At 42.6% G+C, this 13,594-nt stretch overlaps 1 protein-coding gene across 1 annotated transcript; it reads left to right on the top strand.

The window, feature by feature from the left end:
• The first annotated feature begins 3,686 nt into the window (after nt 1-3,686).
• Nucleotides 3,687-13,572, top strand: LOC115141561 (cytochrome P450 2M1-like). Its single transcript, XM_029680541.2, has 9 exons — nt 3,687-3,897; nt 4,638-4,800; nt 4,941-5,090; nt 5,356-5,516; nt 9,621-9,797; nt 10,017-10,158; nt 10,520-10,707; nt 10,806-10,947; nt 13,297-13,572. The coding sequence occupies exons 1-9, from the start codon at nt 3,706-3,708 to the stop codon at nt 13,494-13,496; spliced, it is 1,515 nt and encodes a 504-aa protein (XP_029536401.2). The 5' UTR covers nt 3,687-3,705; the 3' UTR covers nt 13,497-13,572.
• Nucleotides 13,573-13,594: the final 22 nt, after the last annotated feature.

Here is a 13,594-nt window from a genome sequence, read left to right as displayed (position 1 = left end):
AGCCATACAGCTCATTCTGTGCGTGATTTCCTGCAAGACAGGGAATGTCAGTGTTCTGCCATGGCCAGCGAAGAGCCCGGATCTCAATCCCATTGAGCACGCCTGGGACCTGTTGGATCGGAGGGTGAGGGCTAGGGCCATTGCCCCCATAAATGTCCGGGAACTTGCAGGTGCCTTGGTGGAAGAGTGGGGTAACATCTCACAGCAAGAACTGGCAAATCTGGTGCAGTTCATCGGAGGAGATGCACTGCAGTACTTAATGCAGCTGGTGACCACACCAGATACTGACTTACTTTGTTCAGGGACACATTATTCCATTTCTGTTAGTCACATGTCTGTGGAACAAATCAGGGGGAATGGGGAACCAGGTGTGCGTAATGAGACAAGACAGTCCGGGGTTGGTGGTAATGATCCAGCTCAGTGACTCCTATAAGGCCGGTGACTTAGACCTCCGGAGCAGCAGTGTACCGGGGAAATCCGTGACAATGTTCTAAAGGTCCATATCAGTAGCTTGTAGGCTATGCGTGGAAGATAGGAGATGCTAAATGTGTTTATGTTAATTAACGGTCAATTACCATGAGACTGGCAGTTATTTGCTTGACAATCACCGGCTGAAAAAATGTCATGATGCCACAACCTTATCCACAGAATCAGAACTCTGTTACTGGAATATTTGTGGTTGGGTCTGGCTGAAGTGCAGCTGGGTCATGCAGCATGATGTCACGTTCTGACCTTAGTTCTTTTGTTATGTCTTTGTTTTAGGTTGGACAGGGCGTGAGTTGGGGTGGGTTGTCTCTGTTCGTTTGTCTATGTTGTGTTTTGCGTTTGGCCTCGTATGGTTCTCAATCAGAGGCAGGTGTTGTTAGTTGTCTCTGATTGAGAATCATACTTAGGTAGCCTTTTCCCACCTGTGTTTCGTGGGTGATTGTTTTCTGTCTTTGTGTATATCACCAGACAGGACTGTTTCGTTTTGTGTCATTCTCTTTGTTATTTTTGTTTTAGGGTTCTGTGTTTAATAAATTCATCATGAACACGTACCACGCTGCGCATTGGTCCTCCGATCCTTGCTACTCCTCCTCAGAAGAGGAGGAAAACGAATGTTACAGAATCACTCACCGCCAAAGGACCAAGCAGCGTGGTATCGGGCAGCAGCAGAAATCTCGGGAGTCATGGACATGGGAGGAGATTCTGCACGGCAAGGGACCCTGGGCACAGGCTGGGGAATATCGCCGCCCCAAAGCAGAGCTGGGGGCAGCGAAAGCTGAGCGGCGGTGGTATGAGGAGGCAGCACGGCAGAGCGGCTGGGATGAGAGGCAGCCCCAAAAATGTATTGAGGGGGGCACAAGGGGAGTGTGGCTAAGTCCGGTAGGAGACCTGAGCCAACTCCCCATGCTTACCGTGGAGAGAGGTGGACCGGGCAGGCACCGTGTTATGCCGTGAGGCTCACGTTGTCCCTGGTGCGCAGGCATAGCCCGGTGCGTTACATCGCAGTGCCTCGTATCGGCCGGGCTAGAGTGGGCATCGAGCCAGGTGACATGAAGCCGGCTCAGCGCCAGCACAGCCCAGTGCGGTCTATTCCACCTCGCCGCACTGGCCTGGCTACGGGGAGAATCCAGCCAGGTAGGGTTGTACAGGCTCGGTGCTCGAGACCTCCAGTGCGCCTCCACGGCCTGGTCTATCCGGTGCCTCCTCCACGCACCAGGCCTCCGGTGGCAGCCCCCCGCACCAGGCTGTCTCTCTGTCTCCTCCCTACAGGTGCTTCCGCCTGACCAGCACTGCCAGAGTCTCCCGCCTGTCCTGAGCTGCCAGAGCCGCCCGCCAGTCAGGAGCTGCCAGAACCGTCCGTTACTCCGGTGCTGCCGGAATCGCCCTTCACTCCGGAGCTTACGGAGTCTCCAGCCTGTCCGGTGCTGCTGGAATCTCCCGTCCATTTGGGACCCGTTGCTAGGGTCCCCAGTCTGAGGTCGGCGGCGAGGGTCGCCGCTCGAAAGGCGCCACGGAGGCAGGTTAAGAGGCGGAGAAAGACTATGGTGGAGTGGGGTCCACGTCCCGCGCCAGAGCCGCCACCGCGGACAGACACCCACCCAGACCCTCCGCTATAGGTTCAGGTTTTGCGGCCACCTTTGGGGGGGGGGGGGGGGGGTACTGTCACGTTCTGACCTTAGTTCTTTTGTTATGTCTTTGTTTTAGGTTGGTCAGGGCGTGAGTTGGGGTGGGTTGTCTGTTAGTTTTTCTATGTTGTGTTTTGCGTTTGGCCTGGTATGGTTCTCAATCAGAGGCAGGTGTCATTAGTTGTCTCTGATTGAGAATCATACTTAGGTAGCCTTTTCCCACCTGTGTTTCGTGGGTGATTGTTTTCTGTCTTTGTGTATGTCACCAGACAGGACTGTTTCGTTTCGTGTCATTCTCTTTGTTATTTTTGTTTTAGTGTTCTGTGTTTAATAAATTCATCATGAACACGTACCACGCTGCGCATTGGTCCTCCGATCCTTGCTACTCCTCAGAAGAGGAGGAAGACGAACGTTACACATGGCAATGATCCAAAACACATAATCAAGTCTACATGAAAATGGTTAAAAAGCAACACATTTTAAGTTGTGGAATGGCCTAGTCAAAATACAGACCCAATCCCAATTGAAATATGTCAGGACTTGAAGCGATCAGGTCATGCTTGAAAACCCACAAATGTTGCTGAGTTAAAGCAGTTCTGCATGCAAGAGTGGGCCAACATCCTCCACAGCGATTTGAGAGACTGGTCAACAACTACAGGAAGCATTTGGTTGCAGTCATTCCAGCTAAAGGTGGCACAACCAGTTATTGATTGTAAGGAGGCAATTACTTTTTCACACAGATACCACTAGCTGGCCTCCTAAATAGATACCACTAGATGGCCTCCGCCCAGTACCATGCCCTGAACTTAGTCACTGTTACTAGCCAGCCTCCGCCCAGTACCCTGCCCTGAACTTAGTCACTGTTACTAGCCAGCTACCACCCAGTACTTTACTCTGCACCTTATAAACTGCTGCCTTTTATACATAGTAATATAACACAGGTTTTTGAATTATGTTTGCATACTGTTTTACCCACCTCATATGTATTTACTGCATTCTAGTCAAGGCTCCTATTTCCTATATAACTACAACTACACACGTGTTCTATTCACATACTGTCCATAATCTCGATACACACAAGCATATACATATACATTCATATTCTGGAGTCTGATATTGCTCGTTACGATATTTTTTAATTACTTTCTTTTTATCTTTTGTATTTGTTTGTATTGTTTTTGTTGTTAGGTTCTGCACTTTTGGAGCTACAAAACATAAGCATTTCGCTGCATCTGTAATAACATCTGCAGAATATGTGTACGCAACCAATACAATTAGATTTGAAGCTGTCTATTGTGCGGGTATTTCCTTCAATGATTTTGCCTGCATAAAATGTTTACAAAACAGTTATGCAAGTCGTCTGTTAAAATAGGCTATATACAGTGCAGGAGGGTGTACATACCCTAAAGGTATTGTGGGAACACGTCTTTCTTGTTCAAGTATAGTTCCCTGTTTACCTTCCAACCACAGCTAACCTGTAGCAGCTTTTTTTTATTTTTTTAGGTTTCATGTGGTCTTTCTCTCTCTCTGCCTACATAGCTAAGAGTAACTGCCACGTTGCTCTGACACATCTCAATCCTCAAGTGACTTGAACATGGACTTACAACATGTACTGCAGACTGACATTTTGTCCATAATAATGGCCATAGCGGTTATTATTTTACTTTGGAAGTACATGGGGAAACAGAGAAGTTATGGACATTTGCCACCGGGTCCCTCACTAATTCCTCTTATTGGTAACTTGTTACAAATGGATCTGAAACGACCGGACAAGTCCTACATGGAGGTCAGTTAAAAGCCACAAGCTGTCTGATTTTCTCAGTCATAGATGGAGCTATGGAGGCAAGCGCTGCAGTCATAGATCAATATCATAGTTCTAATCATTTGAAGCTGCAGTATACATTGTTTGCAGGGTTGGGGAGTAACTGATTACATGTGCTGTCATCAGATACATGTCGTCTGATTACAACAAAAACTAACTGTAGTCAGTTACGCTACCACCCGAATGATTGTAATCAGATTAGAGCAACTTTTGAAAAACGAGATGATTGATTATCGGTTTACTTTTAAATTCAGAAAGGATGAATGCGAGAAAGACAACAACATTTGTTCCCCCATAAATGACATTCAATTCAGCGTTTACAAAAGGCAAAAGTTTAAGTTTGTTCCACCGGAGCAAGTGGAACAATCAGAGACCAATATGATGACACACCAAATCCATTTGTTGGATAATTGTTATATGTTTCTATTGCCTCTTAAAGGGGCAAGTAATCCAAAATGTAACTGAAAGTAATCAGATTATGTTACTGAGTTTGTATATTCCAAAAGTTACATTACTGATTATAATTTGGGGCAGGTACCTAGCAACAATCAGAAAGTAATCTACCCAACCCTGATCGTTTGTTTAGAGACAATGGGATTAAACAGCCTAATTTGGGGTTGTGTGGGGATAAGACAGTTGTACTAAGATCATGAAGCAGTTATAAGTTATATTCTTCTTCTTCTTCTCTCACCTCCTCTCATCAGCTCAGTAAGAAATACGGCTCAGTGTTTACTGTGTGGTTGGGCCCCAAACCTGTAGTGGTGGTCTCTGGCTATCAGGCCATCAAGGAAGCTCTGGTAGACCAAGGAGAAGAGTTCAATGGAAGAGCCAACCCTGCCATTACCCTGAAACTCTTTAACGAGCACGGTGAGTGAAATTAATGGAAGAGGGATGGTGTGACACACGTGTCATAGTCAATCTCTGTGAAAATGGACTTTTCTTAGAAGAGGGAACTACTGTGCTATATTCATCCTATCTGTCTGTGCCTGTCGTATTCATCAATCTAGGGGTGGGATCAAGTAATGGGCAGAGATGGAAAACTCTTCGCAACTTCTCCTTGACGTCCCTGAAAAACCTCGGAATAGGATGCAGGAGCCTCGAGGAGAGGGTCCAAGAGGAAGCTAAGAGTCTAGTGAAAGCCTTCAGTGAATATGGAGGTATGTTGTTTAAGTCTGTGACATCTGTTTGTGTGTGTGTGCATCAAAATAGGCTGTGGAGGGGAGGACGGCTCATAATAATGGCTGGAACAGAATGAATGGAATGGCATCAAAGACATGGAAACCATGTGTTTGATGTATTTGATACCGTTCCACTAATTCCGCTCCAGCCATTACCACGAGCCTGTCCTCCCCAATTAAGGTTCCACCAACCTCCTGTGGTGTGCATGCATGCGTATTTATGCTTGTCTGCTGTCTCTTCCAGATTCCACTGTGAACCCCAAAGAGCTCCTGTTCCATACTATCATCAACCTATTCTGGTCCATAGTCCTTGGGCGCAGGTTTGAATACAACGACCCAGAGTTTCAGATCTTCTACAAGCCTGTGTATACATACTTCGACATGCTAAAAAGCAAAGTGTCAATGGTATGGTAGCACATGCAGTGCCTTCAGAAAGTATTCACACTTCTTGACTTCTTCCCAAAAAAATTGTGTTACAGCCTGAATTTTAAAAAACAACAACATGTCACTGGCCTACACACCATACCCTATAATGTCAAAGTGGAATTGTGTTTTATACATTTCTACAAATTAATTAACCTCTTAAATGTAAAGTCCCCATATTTGGGGACCCTATTAGATTTTTTATTCAATTCAGTCTGATATGAGAACGGTTGCCCCTATCTGCAAAAGCAGGGTGTCTGCGGAAAGCTGAATATATTGGCTATTGATCTGTGCCTTAAAATATTTGGTGTTACTTACTATCATAAATGGGTATGCGAATGTACAAGGGCAGGCCGAGCCAATGACCTCATTTCAAGATGGCTGCCACCTACATTCTGGTTAGCGTTGTGGAGCATAAACAACATAAACACGGAATACGTCGATTCACACCGAAAGCCGGGATTCCACAGATCATGAGGATATCTTCTTTGTCTGCCTGTGACCTAACGTTATTGATCACCAGCCCCGAGAGTCAAATTTTTTATTTTAAGAGAGATGAGAAGCACCAAGCACACTGCATTACATTGTCAACAGATTTCATCGCTTTAATTTAATCTCTTTAGCATAAAAGATCGCTTCTCAAGGGGGATTTTTTTGTTGGCCAAACTAAGAATGTCAAACAGCTAAAAAAAAGGCAGCTATGAATAAGTATACCGACAGAAACTTTAAATAAAATACTGGACTCGGATCAGGGGAGCGATTTGGACAATGAGTATTTCGACTCGGCCGACGAAGACTGCTTTCTAGAAGGATTGGATCCACTTTTAGATCTGTAAGTAAATTATTTCCATTCCTTTATATAGCTAAATTAGTATATGTATTTCATTTTTAAATTGTATGCTTTTTGTGCTTTGGATTTAGTTTACATAGGCCTATGTAACAAGTCATTTCAATGTTACATAATTCTAAATTATTTATTGTCTATGTTTCATATTAGTTTCATCCTTTGGAAAGGCCACTAAACTCTCATGGCCGTTGTTTATTTGTCTTTTTCACCTCCAAACTGTCACTGATTGCACTGTGTGTGCTTCACACCTATGTGAGTCACCGTACAGATAAAGTTTAGGCTTGGTGTTTTTACTTTACAGTAATGTTGTTTTGTGAATTTAGTCAACAGTAATTATGTGTGTCTTACAACAATATATCCCTGTATTTTATTCACCACAGAGTGGAGGATGCATGACATTTGGGAGCCACCCTTCCCCAGCAAGCACCCCTGCCGGTCAAGGTCTTCACCCCCCACTGCTATGTCAGTCACCCTCTTGAAAAAGAAAATAGGGCTTGTGTCACCATTTGTCCTAACAGTTTCCCCAAGACCAAGGTAAACAACATGACAAAGACAGCGGAGAGGGGGACCAATACGTTGGAACAGGACTAACAAGCTGCTTTTTGTGAAATGGAAGGACACTAGGGAAGTAACCATGCTCACCACACAGCATAAGGTATTCAATAACAACCATGTCTCAAGAAGGGTGAAAAAGGAAGAATGTCCCCGTTTCTGTGAAGGTCTACAATGCCAGCATGTGGTGTGTCGACCTATCTGATGCTTTCATAGTCTACTACCAGGTCCTCCACAAGACCAGGAAGTGGTATAATACTTTTTTTTTTACCACTTTGTGGACATTGCTACAGTAAATGCTTTCATTCTCCACAAGCAGATGGCCAAAGCAAAAGGTCAAACCCCTCCTTCCGAGAGCAGCTGGTTTTTAGAGATGGCTGAATTGGGGGTCCAAAGAAACCTCACAACCATCACAAGACCCCACACTCAAGGTGAGCGCCACTATCCAACACACATGCCAAAAGACTAAAGGAAGAACTGCAAGCATTGAACAAAACATGATGGGAAGGTGAAATGGCTGATCTTTTGTCTTAAATGCCAGCCTTTTGTTTCCTGGCAGAGATGGACTGCTTCAAAGTCTATCACGACATGGACAAGCTACGGTGAATGTGAAATATAATCATCTACACCTGGGTTGTAAAACAAACACAAATGCCATTTGTAAATAGTTCAGATTATTTATATTTTTGCACCTTTTTTAGTGAAGGACACGTGTGTAACCAAGTTTGTGTTTAATAAGATATTTTATATATTTTTTTGAATATATCTGTTAACTTTATATTGTTTTTGTAAACAATTAATTAGTGTGTGGGACCAATACATTGGATATGTCTAGGCTAAACGTTCAGGCACTTTGGAGAGGTTGAAAAAACTCTTGGATATCCTCTATATGTCCCCGGACACCACCACAATGTTTGAGAGAGGTTGATGTTGTAGAAATGTAGTTTTTATAGTGAACAATAATTTTTAGGCACATCCAGTGTGCAAAAACAGTGCAATTACCACATTCGGACACTTTGGAGTGGTTGAAAGGACACTTGAATGTACCCTGGATAACATAACACCACAATTAGGTTGACATGGTAGAAATGGTTTTTATACTGAACAAATAGCATTTCGGGATTGCAAATATGTAATAGCATTGGTATTATCTAATTTACAGACATATGCCATTTGGAGAGGTTTAGGGACACTTGGAAACGGCCCGTGACCACACCTGACACCACTTACTTAAACATCTGCCCATTTCTAGTTGTTAGGTCTATCAATCCCATTTTTTTCTGATATTGTTCACATGTTGTGGAAAGCCGTCTGATGTGTTTCCAGCTCTGAACATCAATAATTCACTTATAGCTTGTCAATGAAAGATGACTTTCAAAATATAAAACAAAAAAAAACTGTTATTTTATGTGTGCTTGATCTTGTGTATTCTGAACTACAACTCCTATGCATCTTCTGATAATTTCCTCATAATCTCCCAATGTCTTCTTTCCAAATATACCACGTTTTGGCATGTCCGAATCATGTAATTAGACATGAATAGCAGTTACTTTTGGGTATGTCTATTTAGGCGGAAACCTACATTTTACATTTGAGGTTAAACATTAAAAGCTGAAATGTCTTGAGTCAATAACTATTCAAAAACCTAAATAAGTTCAAGAATAAAAATGTGCTCAACAAGTCACATAATAAGTTGCACGTACTCACTTGTGTGCAATAATAGTGTTTAACGTGATTTTTGAATGACTACCTCATCTCTGTACCCCATGCATACAATTATCTGTAAGGTCCCTCAGTCGAGCAATGAATTTTAAACACAGATTCAACCACAAAGACCAGGTAGGTTTTCCAATGCCTCGCAAAGAAGGGCACCTATTGGTAGGTGTGTAAAAAAAATGTAAAAGCAGACACTGAATATCCCTTTGAGCATAGTGAAGTTATTAATTACACTTTGTATGGTGTGTCAATACACCCAGTCACTACAAAGATACAGGTGTCCTTCCTAACTCAGTTGCCGGAGAGGAAGGAAACTGCTCAGCGATTTCCCTTTAAAAAAAACATGATTGGTTGTATTGATACACAATCTAAAGCCTAATTAATAACTACCACAGTCAAGGAGATATTCAGTGTCTGTTTAAATAAATAGTAATTATCTACCAATCAATGCCCTTTTTTGCAAGGCATTGGTGGTTGAATCTGTGCTCGAAAAACACTTCTCAACCGAGGGACCTTACAGATAATTGTGTGTGTGGGGTACAAAGATGGTTGAGTCATTCAAAAATCATGTTAAACACTATTATTGTCCATGCAACTTATTATATGATTTGTTAGGCAAATTTGGACTCCTGAACCTAATAAGGCTTGCCATAACAAAGGCTGAATACTTTTATAACTTAAGACATTTTAGTTCTTTATTTTGTATTAATATGAAAACATTTATAGAATGTTCTTTTCACTTTGACATTATAAGGTATTTTGTGTAGATCAGTGACAAAGAAATCACAAGTGTATCCATTTCAATCCCACTTTGTAATGCAACAAAATGTGAAAAAATCCACGGGGGGTGAATTCTTATGATATGCCTGTTATTTATCTACACCTGTTCTTCCTGCCAAAATGGATAATGATAACAAAAGTATAACAACCACCCTTTCCTTCCCATGTTTCCTATGTTGATCCTCTTCCAGCTGTACAACATTTCCCCCAGAATCGTTGAGTGCTTTCCAGGAAAACACCAAGAGCTGTTTAAGGCCATAGACAAGGCCAAAGCTTACATACGACTGGAAGCAGATCGTCGCCTTAAAAGCCTGGACACCTCTAACCCCCAGGACTACTTTGATGTATTCCTGGTTAAAATGCTGGAGGTAAAACAGTGATTGATTTCTGGAATTTAATGTTAAACCCCTTACATTATCAAAAATATGTAATAGCACCAACTAGCCACAAGAAAGCACTGTTTTCCTAAATATATGATCAATGATTACTTGTGTCTGAATCTTTTTGCAAAGTCTAACTTTCTCACAAACTTTCTCATAAATGTCCTATCAGTGTATGATTTAGAGGTATCTTCCAACTTTCCGTAGGAGAAAGATCAGCCAGGGACCGAGTTCAACTATGACAACTTGTTTCCGTGTGTGTGGGATCTGTTTGCTGCCAGCACAGAGACTCTGTCCTCCACCCTATCACACGCCTGTCTGATGATGATCAAGTACCCTGACATACAAGGTATCCTCTCTTCTGTATCACTGTTATTGAAGTTATACTCATTTATTGCAAATATAGCAAATAATACTGCAACCCAACTTAATGGGCCAGTTTCCAGGATGCAGATTAAACCTTTTCCTGGACTAAAAAGCACTATAATGAATGGAGATTCCCTATTGAACATGTTTTTAGTCAGAGGAACAATATGGGTCTGGAAAACCAGCCAAAGAAGAGCTGCAACAGAGAGTTTACATTACATACAATGTAAGCAGCACATACATGCTGGCATTTCTTCATTCTCAATACACTATAAACACGGTATATAAACATACATGACAGAACCCAAATGCTATGAACATCTATGACTGTCTCTCTTCCTCAGAGAAAGTTCAGAAGGAGATAGACGAGGTGATTGGCTCGAACAGAGTCCCCGCGGCTGACGACAGACATAAGATGCCCTACACGGACGCTGTCATCCACGAAATTCAGAGAAGTATGTGTCTTGCTCCCACTGCTGTCCCTCACCAAATGACCCAAGACACAACGTTCCACAACTACCACATCCCAAAGGTGACCACCATTTCTGAAAACCTATCCCAAACGTCTATTATTTTGACCTGCTAAACTGCCAATTGTTTTATGTAAGTGCTCTTTTGTAATTCTTCCAGGGTACCACGGTGTTTCCACTGTTGTCCTCTGTGCTGTTTGACCCCAAACTGTTCAAGAAGCCAGATGAGTTTGACCCAGAGAACTTCCTGGATGAAAATGGACGCTTTAAGGAAAACAATGGATTTCTTGCTTTTGGACTCGGTAAGATCATGTTACAAGTGGCTAATAAAATAATACGAGACTGTGAAAACAAGAACCACTCCATAGTAGCTCTCAGAGGAAAAGCCTCATCATCATCATCACACAATATACATACACATTGCTAAAATCTTGTTTGATATGTTTTGCATATCAAACAAGGCCAATGTGTTTGTTTTTTTATTTATTTATTTATTTCACCTTTATTTTACCAGGTAGGCCTGTTGAGAACAAGTTCGCATTTATAACTGCGACCTGGCCAAGATAAAGCAAAGCAGTGTGACAAAAACAACACCGAGTTACACATGGGATAAACAATAGAAAAATCTGTATACAGTGTGTGCAAATGAAGTAAGGAAGTAGGGCAATAAATAGGCCAATAGTGGCGAAGTAATTACAATTTAGCAATTAACACTAAAGTTATATGCGCAGATGAGGATGTGCAGGTAGAAATACTGGTGTGCAAAAGAGCAGAAAAACAAAACAAATATGGGGATGTGGTAGGTAGTTGGTTGGATGGGCTATTTACAGATGGCCTGTGTACAGCTGCAGCGATCGGTAAGCTGCTCTGACAGCTGACACTTAAAGTTAGTGAGGGAGATATACAGTGGGGCAAAAAAGTATTTAGTCAGCCACCAATTGTGCAAGTTCTCCCACTTAAAAAGATGAGAGAGGCCTGTAAAATGAGAAAAAAATCCAGAAAATCACATTGTAGGATTTGTAATGAATTTATTTGCAAATTATGGTGGAAAATAAGCATTTGGTCACCTACAAACAAGCAAGATGTCTGGCTCTCACAGACCTGTAACTTCTTCTTTAAGAGGTTCCTCTGTCCTCCACTCGTTACCTGTATTAATGGCACCTGTTTGAACTTGTTATCAGTATAAAAGACACCTGTCCACAACCTCAAACAGTCACACTCCAAACTCCACTATGGCCAAGACCAAAGAGCTGTCAAAGGACACCAGAAACAAAATTGTAGACCTGCACCAGGCTGGGAAGAGTGAATCTGCAATAGGTAAGCAGCTTGGTTTGACGAAATCAACTGTGGGAGCAATTATTAGGAAATGGAAGACATACAAGACCACTGATAATTTCCCTCGATCTGGGGCTCCACGCAAGATCTCACCCCGTGGGGTCAAAATGATCACAAGAACGGTGAGCAAAAATCCCAGAACCACACGGGGGGACCTAGTGAATGACCTGCAGAGAGCTGGGACCAAAGTAACAAAGCCTACCATCAGTAACACACTACGCCGCCAGGGACTCAAATCCTGCAGTGCCAGACGTGTCCCCCTGCTTAAGCCAGTACATTTCCAGGCCCGTCTGAAGTTTGCTAGAGAGCATTTGGATGATGCAGAAGAAGGTTGGGAGAATGTCATATGGTCAGATGAAACCAAAATATAACTTTTTGGTTAAAACTCAACTCGTCGTGTTTGGAGGACAAAGAATGCTGAGTTGCATCCAAAGAACACCATACCTACTGTGAGGCATGGGGGTGGAAACATCATGCTTTGGGGCTGTTTTTCTGCAAAGGGACCAGGACGACTGATCCGTGTAAAGGAAAGAATGAATGGGGCCATGTATCGTGAGATTTTGAGTGAAAACCTCCTTCCATCAGCAAGGGCATTGAAGATGAAACGTGGCTGGGTCTTTCAGCATGACAATGATCCCAAACACACCGCCCGGGCAACGAAGGAGTGGCTTCGTAAGAAGCATTTCAAGATCCTGGAGTGGCCTAGCCAGTCTCCAGATCTCAACCCCATAGAAAATCTTTGGAGGGAGTTGAAAGTCCGTGTTGCCCAGCAACAGCCCCAAAACTTCATTGCTCTAGAGGGGATCTCCATGGAGGAATGGGCCAAAATACCAGCAACAGTGTGTGAAAACCTTGTGAAGACTTACAGAAAACGTTTGACCTCTGTCATTGCCAAGAAAGGGTATATAACAAAGTATTGAGATAAACTTTTGTTATTGACCAAATACTTATTTTCCACCATAATTTGAAAATAAATTCATAAAAAATCCTACAATGTGATTTTCTGGATTTTTTTTCTTTTTTTGTCTGTCATAGTTGAAGTGTACCTATGATGAAAATTACAGGACTCTCTCTCATCCTTTTTAGTGGGAGAACTTGCACAATTGGTGGCTGACTAAATACTTTTTTGCCCCACTGTAAGTCTTCAACTTCAGTTATTTTTGCAATTCGTTCCAGTCATTGGCAGCAGAGAACTGGAAGGAAAGGCGGCCAAAGCAGGTGTTGGCTTTGGGGATGACCAGTGAAATATATGTGTAGGTTTCAGTCCCAGGATTGTAGGTTGAGTACTGAAGGTAACCTCTCTCATTGTCCCTCAGGGAAGCGTTCCTGCCTGGGAGATGGAATGGGGATTCCCAGGATGGTGCTCTTCCTATTCTTTACTTCCCTTCTTCAGCACTTCACCTTCAGGGGCACAAAACCTCCAGAGGAAATTGACGATACTGTAGTATCCTACTTTATTGGCCGCCTGGCGCGCCCCTACACATGCTATGTCAAACTCAGGACAGCAAATATTTAATTGATAAAACAACTTTTAATCTTGATGAAATTCAATGCGATTTATTTTCTGAACAAGGAGGCTCAACAGCAAAGTGGTCATATCTTTCATTATTAATG

The sequence above is a fragment of the Oncorhynchus nerka genome, linkage group LG14 (assembly GCF_034236695.1).
Source record: "Oncorhynchus nerka isolate Pitt River linkage group LG14, Oner_Uvic_2.0, whole genome shotgun sequence".
In the NCBI taxonomy this organism is placed as follows: Eukaryota; Metazoa; Chordata; class Actinopteri; order Salmoniformes; family Salmonidae; genus Oncorhynchus; species Oncorhynchus nerka.
Note: the sequence above shows the minus strand (reverse complement) of the source record. Positions and strands in the feature narration are given on the sequence as shown.

Bases quoted from the DNA above. Each gene is read 5' to 3' on its own strand.
- LOC115141561 (XM_029680541.2), top strand. From the start codon at position 3,706: ATGGACTTACAACATGTACTGCAGACTGACATTTTGTCCATAATAATG. The intron at 4,801-4,940 runs GTGAGTGAAATT...TCATCAATCTAG, and splicing joins GAAACTCTTTAACGAGCACG to GGGTGGGATCAAGTAATGGG. The intron at 10,159-10,519 runs GTATCCTCTCTT...TCTCTTCCTCAG, and splicing joins CAAGTACCCTGACATACAAG to AGAAAGTTCAGAAGGAGATA.